We start from the raw sequence: 10,333 nt of genomic DNA, 5'->3' as shown, positions 1-10,333 counted from the left end.
CACAATGATGACATTGATTATCATCGTGGAGCTCCAAACCAACTCCAGCAGCAGGAGGAGCTACAGCAACCTACCCCAGGGAGGACACCTAGCATCCAACGTGAGCCAAAGCTGTTACCGCTCTCTCATAGTGAGGAATGGCAAAGTAAATTGTGTCTCTGACATAGACTATGTGATTAAAAATGGCATACTTTACCAGCGTCAAGGTGAAGCTGAGACTTTGGCGGTACCACAGAGCCTTACATATAAGGTAATGGAGCTGGGTCACTCAATCCCATGGGCAGGCCACCTAGCGTTCCAAAAAACTCTCCGCAGGGTAGGCAGTAGGTTTGCATGGCCTGGAATGTATACTAATATTAAAAACTTCTGTGCATCCTGTGAGACATGTCAGTTAACATTCCCTAGAATGGTAGCCCGTGCTCAACTACAGCCACTGCCGATCATAGATACACCATTCGAAAGAATAGGCATGGATGTAGTGGGTCCCCTTGAGAGGACAAGCTCAGGGAATCGATACATTTTAGTAATCTGTGACTATGCCACTCGTTACCCCGAAGCCTTTCCTCTTAAGGCTGTGAAAGCTAAACACGTTGCTAACTGTCTTCTACAGCTCTTTTCAAGGGTAGGCATCCCTAGGGAGGTTCTCACTGACTGTGGCACAAATTTTCTTTCTAAGATGTTAAAGCAGGTGTATCAGTTGTTCGGGATAAAGCGCATTAAGACCACTCCCTACCACCCCCAGACAGACGGTTTGGTTGAAAGGTTTAATCAAACTTTGAAAAATATGTTACGCAAGTTTGTATCCCAAACTGGGTCAGACTGGGACCAGTGGCTTCCCTACCTACTGTTCGCCTACAGAGAGGTTCCACAAGTGTCGACAGGGTTCTCCCCCTTTGAACTGTTGTACGGTCGGCAGGTGAGAGGCCCACTTGACCTTCTGAAAGAACATTGGGAGAAACCAAAGGCTGAGCGTGACAATGTGGTGGCCTATGTCCTGAAGATGAGGGACAGATTGGAGCAGATGACGGCACTGGCACATGAACACATGAGATCGGCGAAAGAGAGCCAGAAGACCTGGTATGACAAGAGTGCCAGAGAAAGAACTTTCCATCTGGGGCAAAAGGTATTGCTGCTGCTCCCATCCAATGACAGTAAGCTGCTGGCAAGATGGCAGGGACCGTATGAGATTACGAAATGTCTGGGTAAGGTCACCTATGAACTGTACATGCATGATAAAAAGAAAAAACATCAGGTATTTCATGTTAACCTGTTGAAAGCATTTAAGGAGCCTTCCTTTGAGCAGTCTATCCAGAACCTTCTCATCTGTCCTGCAATGGAAGAGGATGAAAAGGAGCCATTACTTCTTCCCGACATCGCTGAGCATGCTGCAGTGAATGTATCGCATATGACCGTGGTCCAGCAGGAGGAGGTGAGAGTACTTTTGGATCCGGAGCTTTTCCAACACAAGCCGGGTTTTACAGACCTGGTCCAGCATAAAGTCCACCTTAAGCAGGATGCTCTTCCCAAGCGCAAGAGCTACAGGATCCCGGAGAGGTTGGTGCCACGGCTTAAGAAGGAGATCGACTCTATGTTGCAGATGGGCATCATTGAGACGTCAACCAGCGAATGGTGCAGCCCGGTGGTATTGGTTCTGAAAAAGGACAGTTCATTAAGGTTCTGCATTGACTTCAGGTACCTGAATTCTGTATCAAAGCTTGAATCCTACCCAATGCCTCGTATTGATGAACTGCTGGAAAGAGTGGGAAGGGCAGAGTTCATTACAACGCTTGACCTAAGTAAAGGGTATTGGCAGCTGGCCCTTGCGCCAGAGACAAAAGAGCTCACAGCTTTTGTAACACCCTATGGCAAATTCCAGTTTCAGGTGATTCCATTTGGTCTCCAGGGGGCACCGTCAACTTTTCAGAGACTTATGGACCAAGTGCTGAGAGATGTGTCACAGTTTGCAGCAGCTTATCTGGATGATGTGATTATCTACAGTCGCTCCTGGACGGACCATGTTTCCCACCTTCGCCAGGTGCTACACCGGATTAAGGATGCTGGTCTAACCATTAACCCGGGCAAGTGTGCACTTGCACGCCACCAGGTAGAGTACCTAGGCCATGTTGTTGGACAGGGGGTTGTCAAGCCTCGTGTGGGGAAGGTGGATGCTATCCATTCTTATCCTGTGCCGACCACAAAGAAAAAGGTGCGCTCTTTTCTTGGATTGGTGGGTTGGTACAGTAAATGTGTTCCTCATTTTGCTTCTCGAGCAGCCGTATTGACTGAACTCACCAGAGCCTCAGCACTGAACAAAGTAAAGTGGACTGACGAATGTGACAGAGCGTTCAGCGACCTCAAGGCAGCTATCACAAGTGAGTCTGTTCTCCACAGTCCGGATTTTTCTTGCCCGTTTACACTACAGACGGATGCTTCTGGTGTTGGCCTGGGTGCAGTGCTTCTGCAGGACATTGAGGAGGTGCGGCGCCCTGTTCTTTTTCTGAGTCGGAAACTACAGGACAGAGAGACAAGGTACTCAACAGTGGAGAAGGAGTGCCTAGCAATGAAGTGGGCAATCAGTGCTCTACGGTATTATCTGCTGGGAAGTCACTTCCTTCTTGAGACGGATCATCGATCGCTACAATGGCTAAACAGGATGAAAGACTCCAATATGCGTCTTACCGGTTGGTATATCTCTTTGCAGCCTTACAACTTTACAGTACAGTACATTGCTGGAAAGGACAACCTGGTAGCAGACTGTCTTTCCAGAGTACATGAGAATGGAGGTACTGTACTGCCGGAGAAGGGGGAGGAAATGTAACGACGAGGTGACGTTACACATGGACTGTTATAATGTATACATGGTAAATTGTGTGAACAGACTGGCAGTGCGTAATGAAAGTAAGAAGACACATTCTGTTGTATTGATTTAATGAATTTGCTTAAATTGACATCATGAGGACAGGTGATGAAGCACATGGTTCAGGCCACAGGGTTTCAGCATTCATCTAGTGATAAAAACAGAAAATACATTTTAAGATAATTGATAAATAACTTAGCAACCTTTTTATAGTTCCAGGTGGGAGAGACCAAGAGGGACTAAGGAACAGGGGAGCTTGATGTTTAGAAATCAATGTAAATAATTAGTTTAATCATTTAGGGGATCTGAATAAGGGTAATTATATTAATAGAGGGTTATTGTTTATGATGGTGTCTGTTAAGAATTATTTGTGTAAATATTTATGTTGTACTTTTAATATGTAAATCAAATGTCACCCCATGCTTGGTACAGGCTAATTAAGGATACACCTGTATATAGGGACCTCCATTCTGGTCAGTAGTGAGTTGAGTGGAGATTGGAATGCACTGTGCTTGTGGTGCCAATGGAAAATAAAAAGACAAAAACCTGATGCATCAAAACTCTGGAGCCTGGTTGCCTCATTGATTGCCTCCACTGCTACGGTTGCTCTTTGACAGTGGTACCCTGCAATCGTACAGTATAGCTCCCGGAATTCAGATTAGGTAAGAATTCTTGGTGGAAGCAATGGGAAGAAACTCATCGAATTAGATTCAGTGATTTCTTAGACTCCTAGAAGTAGGTTTTACTTTCTGGTCGAGTGGGTTACGGGCTTCCGGGAAAGACTTTTAGTGTCTTAATACGGTCGTAACTTGTGTTTGAAGAAGCTTCACGGATTAGATTCGTTACTTCGTAGACTCCCAGGTTTGTGTTTCACTTTCTGGTTGAGTGGTTCTCTTTTAGTGTCTAATACGGTCGTGTAGCCTGAGTTTGGGATAGGTTCGGACAGCAATCCGAAGCACTGGCCAGTGAAAAGCGATTGATCACCGCTAAGGTTGCCAAGCATGGGGGGGCAATAAGAGCTCATTGACCCCGAGAGAGGAGGTGGACTGGCTATCACTGCTGGTGGTTCAGATGAGGCCTGTATTCTACTTAGACACTGCGCAGCAATATCTTGTGAGTGTATGGATGTGAAAATTGAGGCATGAACGTGTGCGGTGCATGAATGACTGAATGATGACACGTTATGTATGCCTGAGAGAAACGCGTTGTGAGTGCGAATGTGCCAGTGGACGTGTCATCGAGTGATTGATCGATGAATGGCTGTTTGACTACACATGTTCCTCTCTTTCACCTTCCTTTCCTCCTGGGTTTCGAGGCACTGAATCTTCATTCTGGTTTGGCAATTATGTAGTGGGGTGCTCAGATTTCACTGCTGCTTGGTGATGGAATTGTGATGTTTTGGCTTTGGGCCTTCTCAGTGGTTGAACAGATTTTAAATTTTTTTAAACATTTTTCTGGGTGTTTAAAAACACCAAACAATGTTTTTGTTTATATAGCACCACTTTCAGGGGAATGACTAGCTTTGACCTTGACTGACCTTACTGTTCACGTTGAGTTTCCATGTTTTTTATTGTTGTACAGTATGTGTATGCTTCTTGATGTGTGCCCTTGTCTACGTCTTTGTCTTCGTGGTTGTTATTGTTTTTCTTATATATATATATATATACAGGTCGCTGGCTGAAAATTTGAAGGAGACCAATCAAATTCTAAAAAAGAAAAGGGCCATTTTAAATGATTCATCTGTCTTAATGTTGTCAGGGCAAAATTGTTAGTTATGTTTATTAACATATTTACTCATAGACCTTATTCTTTTTAAGGCTTTAAGTTGAGACTTTTCATTTCTGCTGTCTCATGTTTTCTGCTCTCTTCTCGAGGTCAGCTTCCCAAAACACATCTTATCCCTCAGACACAGAGGCATGACACACTCACATGCCTACACACACTCACATAGTCACACATACACACCCAATACACATCCATACACATCCATACACGCACACACCTCCAACACTCACGACAATCAGGAGATACCAGAGAACTGGTTGTTTTGACCCAAAGAAGAAACTGTCTCTTTTCACCCTCTTCTTTCACCTCCACCCTGTCCTCTTTATCTCCTGGGGGGAGGAGGGAGGGGGACTGAGGGGGAATATACGTGATGAGTTAGAACTGTGCCACTCGATCATCGGACGTCCGCCCGGGGCGGTCACTAATTTTGTCCATCTTTGTACTCCTTTTTACTTAGTTTTATAATAAACCTTTTTTTTATAAAATCATCAATGCCTCGCCTGGACTCCATCACTCAACCAGAGCAATAAATCATGTCTCCAAATGAGGTCAACCGCAAATTTGCCATGACAATGTTTTCCCCCCTTTCTGTTTCTGAGTGTTTCCATACAGAAAATGCCACCGCCTTTTCGATTTCGATCCCACTTATCTCACTGCTTCTTTTGATGATGAATGGGAATTAAAGGGAAGTATTGTCCATAACTATAACTGAGCCAGTTGACCCTGGCTTTGACCTTTATGGCTGAGGAGGAGGAGGTTGAGGAGGCTGGAGGCTACAAAACCAGGCGGGCACAAGAGAGAGGAAAACGGAGACACGTCCAAAATGATCAGATAAGTGATTTTCCAATTATATTTATCATATAGTTTGAGGAATCCAAATGTATTCTTATCTAAAAAAAAAAAAAAAAAAGGGAAAGGAGAGGGTCAACGTCCCCCTGATTTTTGATTAGTATTCTATCATAGGAAAATGATATACCTCAAAACCCTCCAATCCTTTTCTTCCCCCACCAGCACTTAGTGCGCAAGGCCACACTTTCACTGGGTTTAGACATTTTTAAGGGTAAAATTAAGGGTTCTCAACTTTGGGTTGGTGGCCCAATCTGGGTTGCCTGAGATTTAAAGAGTGTCCTCCTGAAATTCTTAATAATTGATATAAATGAGATAGTTTAAAGTTAAGTAACATCCAAGCATTTAAGAAAGCTCTCCAAATCATGCTATGGCTCATCACTCCTACGAATCGGATAAATGCAGAGAGCAAAAAACAATATGAATGTTGGACTCAACTTAACTTTAATTCTGCCTAACCTTAAAACGGCCAATAATCTTGCTTCACTCTGGTTCAGATACAAAAGAGGAGACACTTTTGCCACCAACTTAGCTTCAAAATTAAGGAAATGATGTCTCAAATAACAATTATGATTGAAAATAATAAAATACATGAACAGACAAATTCAGCTCTATAAAATAATTAGGTTATGTTATTAGGTGTGGAGTGTTAACATTATGCAGAATAAATAAAGGTTGGAATACATTTCTCCTTCATAAATAAGAGATAGCAAAAAAAAAACAGCGGCCCTATTTGGCCAGTTTAGGTCACGTGATAGGTCAGTCATTGGTCAGATTAGGTCACGTGACTAAGACTAAACCTTACCCTAAACCTAACCCTAAAAATTGTTGCGATAGTGGGTTAGAACCTAACCCTAACCCTGAACCTAAGACGCTACGCAGGTGTACTTCGGTAACCATACCAATAGCACCATACAGCAACCGTACAAATAGACATTTTCTTTTTAAAATTATCAACATATTAAAATTCAGTTAATAATTTTAACGTTCTTTCACTATGATTTTTTGGGACTTTAGTTTTCCTATATAGAGGTTTAATTTTTAGACGAAAAAACTATCTGTGAAAGCCTTAGTATAATTTCTGCCATGGTTTTTCAATGAATTATCAATTTTATTGATAAGGTTAGTTCATCTTAAAGAAGCACTTATAAAGAGACACAAATAAATTAAAAAAAAAACCTGGAAGTGAAAGCTGTATTTCTGAAAGCCCAAGTGTAAATTATCCTATGGATACAGGGAAGTAGAGATTATATTTTATTTTATTCAAGTAAAGGTCAGTTCCGAGTTAAAAAAAAAGGCACTTTAGAGGTTTTTTTGTGGACAGAAAAACATTTTTTTAATATATATTTTTTTATAGCACTTTGGTCTTTCATTCAGTTTGTATCTAATGTATAGGCACTCTGTTTTGCCTGTTTCAGTTTATATGTCTAAAGCTTGTTAGATTAGATTTCTGTTCTCAAGATTGCTATGCCAAATATGTGTTTTTGCAAATCTTAAAACAATGAGGACTATTTTTTCAATAAACATTTAAAAGTTTGATTTTTGTTTAGATTTATTTACATACAGTACATTAGCCAGTAATGTGTAAATGTGAGATTGTACGACCTGCATTTGTAGCTATGTATTTACTCTGACCTCAGCAGGGGTGGAAGGTTACTGGACCTCTCACAAATTTAGTTGAATATCCCTGCTACAGAAAGAAAACCTTCTAAAAAGAGATTTTCTGTAGGTGTGTCAAAAACGTGGTAACGTGAGCAGTTATATATTTGCTTTATCTGATCTGTGTCAGATCAGGTGATAAGTTAACCTAAGGTACAGCAGTGGAGATAAAGTCTACAGAGCACAAAACAATACACTTCAACTTTGAGAGGACACAGATAAGAACAGCTTTACTTAAACTGGCTTGGCCTGTTCTTAATGCTAATACTGAAGTCCAGCTTAACTGTAGCTCAAGCTCCATGATGAGCCTTTGCTTTGCTGTCTGTGCTTTCCTCATCCTTGCTCCATGTACTGCTGCTCCTCGGGATGCTGCTGGGGGAGCTTTTATCCGGAACAAGCTGCTACTCATCTCTTTTGATGGATTTCGGTGGGACTACGACCGAGATGTGGACACCCCTAACTTGGACAAGATGGCCCAGGAAGGAGTAAAAGCACGATACGTCACGCCAGCATTTCTGACCATCACCAGCCCGACACACTTCACTCTGCTTACAGGTATTATCCTTAAATCATCAGCCTTTTGCCCTGAACTTGTTTTGCAGTTGCAGAACTTAGTATTTTATTTACGTCGTGTAAGGTTTTTTCACCTTTACTTTCCTAGTTCTTTGATGAACAGCTTAGATGACAAGATGAATTGTATTTTTGTGTAGTTTATTCTAAGTTGAGGAAATCATGATTGGCTCACAGACTGTAGCAGGACTCACTACAGCATGCACCAAGCACATAGGTTGAAGGAAGAATACAAACTTCACAGCCAGCACATATCTCCTCTTGGGTTTTTTACTCCTACCCCAGCATGACACTGGCAATTGGCTGTCCTTTGGCTTTTCATGCAAATCAGGGTGTTGATAAAGCAACCCCCATTAAAACAGAGTAACACACAAAGGAATGATGCAATGTTACCCTTCTCTGGTGACTGTATCACATGTGAAGCAATCATGATCTGACTGACCTCTGAACATCTTCACACACAATTGAATGATAAGAGATTAAGAAATTCTTTACAGTCACATGCTGAAGAGTTCCACTGTTTGAAATTATTTTTCTGTAAATTTGGGGAAGTTTGTCAAATCTGGACTGGGGTCGTGACTTGGTCAGGCATCAGTTTGGGGGGGAGACCCAAAATGACCATTTAACACTGTGATAAACGCACAATCACACATGAATTTTATTTACAATCATGTATTTATTAACAATAACTTTTTTTTTTTTTTTTTCTGTTTTGGATACATTTCTCAATGCCCCCCCCCCAAAAAAAAAAATATCACAAGGTTTGAATTGAACTCAAAGAAAAAGAGGCTACGAGGAACAAAAGTGAAACTAAAAGAACCTCACATTGAGAATGGTTGCTCACACTCACCTTCCACTCCGAAATCAATTTTAATCCAAAATAACTAAAATTTTATGAAAAAGTTACAATTATTTCGTTATGTAGACAGGTCTACATAACGGTGTGCGCATACAAATCTGTAATCGCACAAAGCATTCCTAGGTGAAATAAATATGTTGAATAAAACATAATGTGGCTAAAAATTTCTCTGATACATTTTTCTTGAACATTAGAGTGCCGTGTTTTATGTCAGATATAATCTGATAATATGGCTTGCATATCATAAGATATATCGGTTTTAGATTATTTAAAGTTATTCAAAGCATTTTATTGCATCAAACTTACATGAACTTCAGTCTTCGTGAATTTCTGTGTCCCTTTAAATGTTGTCCCCGCACAGAATTGTGGGGCAGCATTATCTGGTCTCCTTTGGTAAAGAATGCATCAGTGTTTCCTAGGATAAGAAAGCATTATTTCCCACCGGCCTGTGACCCGCAGTAAGATTTTTTTTCATGAGGCCAAAAAACCCAAGCAGCTTCCCTCGGTAGGAATCATTAAAAAATGTTTTCTCAGCTCTCAAGAGGATTTTATTTAATACATGACAATCCCATGAAACATGAATGAAATGCCGCCAATTATAGTCATCCCCTGATCGGTCCACGCCTTCTCCTAATTACATTTGCCATGCAGCTATCTCTACAGAAAAAAATACTAAATCAAAGTAAAATCTGAGAAATCCGGTGTGACTGATTGGAAATACTGCACCAGAACCACCAGAAAAGACTGCACCCCATGGATTGTATTTTAAAGTATATGATAATTCAAATTGTGTGTGTGTGTGTGTGTGTGTGTGTGTGTGTGTGTGTGTGTGTGTGTGTGTGTGTGTGTGTGTGTGTGTGTGTGTGTGTGTGTGTGTGCGTGTGTGTGTGCGTGTGTGTGTGCGTGTGTGTGCGCGTGTGTGTGCGCGTGTGTGTGCGCGTGTGTGCGCGCGTGTGTGCGCGCGCGTGTGCGCGCGCGTGTGCGCGCGCGCATAATAATTTAGAATGGATCCTCCATCCTTGCAATATTCGTTGAACCTCTCGCAGCAGCTGTACGCCAGAATTCTGTTACTATAGGTCTCCACTCATCCATTTCAGAACACAAAATTAATCTTTATGCGGATGATATTTTACTCTATCTGGAAGAACCCCAATCCTCATTAGAAGAAGTATTTAAACTAATAAACAGCTTCTCTAAACTATCAGACTATTCCATTAACTGGTCAAAATCATCAATCCTTCCATTAACAAAAAATTCATGGAACCCGGCAAGCCAAAACCCACATTACCCCTCCCCCACAAAGACAATTAAATATCTAGGCTTAAATATATCACCAAACCTAAATGAATTAATTCAACTGAACCTGGATCTGCTGTTGGATAAAGTCACAGAAGGTCTGCGGCGATGGAACAATCTCCCCATCTCACTCCTTGGCAGAATAGCCTCAGTTAAAATGAAAATCTTACCTAAAATAAACTATCTGTTCTCTATGATCCCACTGAAACCACCAACACAATGGTTCAAAAGATTAGATTCTGCAATTACAAAATTCTATACTAGGAATAAAAAAACCAAAATAAGTCTTTCAACCCTTCAAAAAAAATAAAAGCGAGAGAGGGTTGGAAGCCCCTAATTTCATGCATTATTACTTAGCAAACCAAATATTATATTTAACAGAATGGCTAAAACCAAAAGAATACCACAACACCTGGCTAGAAATAAAACAGCTAGACTGCAAACATATTAAACATATTGAT

At 41.3% G+C, this 10,333-nt stretch overlaps 1 protein-coding gene and 1 long non-coding RNA gene across 2 annotated transcripts in view; one reads left to right on the top strand and one right to left on the bottom strand.

The window, feature by feature from the left end:
• Positions 1 to 1,108: 1,108 nt before the first annotated feature.
• On the bottom strand, positions 1,109 to 1,451 carry LOC114481397 (uncharacterized). The gene is made up of 3 exons (XR_003676242.1): positions 1,411 to 1,451; positions 1,268 to 1,328; positions 1,109 to 1,156 (listed from the first exon to the last, which is right to left on the bottom strand). It is a non-coding gene; the product is annotated as an uncharacterized LOC114481397 (long non-coding RNA).
• Positions 1,452 to 7,234: 5,783 nt separating this feature from the next.
• The window catches only part of enpp7.2 (ectonucleotide pyrophosphatase/phosphodiesterase 7, tandem duplicate 2), a 41,045-nt gene continuing 37,946 nt past the window's right edge, over positions 7,235 to 10,333 (top strand). Inside the window, exon 1 of the mRNA XM_028476192.1 lies at positions 7,235 to 7,702. Within this exon, the coding sequence (XP_028331993.1) occupies positions 7,447 to 7,702 (256 nt within the window). The 5' untranslated portion in view covers positions 7,235 to 7,446. The remainder of the gene's footprint in view (positions 7,703 to 10,333) is intronic.

This window comes from Gouania willdenowi, chromosome 19, assembly GCF_900634775.1.
Source record: "Gouania willdenowi chromosome 19, fGouWil2.1, whole genome shotgun sequence".
Taxonomy (NCBI): Eukaryota; Metazoa; Chordata; class Actinopteri; order Blenniiformes; family Gobiesocidae; genus Gouania; species Gouania willdenowi.
This window is presented reverse-complemented; position numbering and strand designations above follow the sequence as displayed.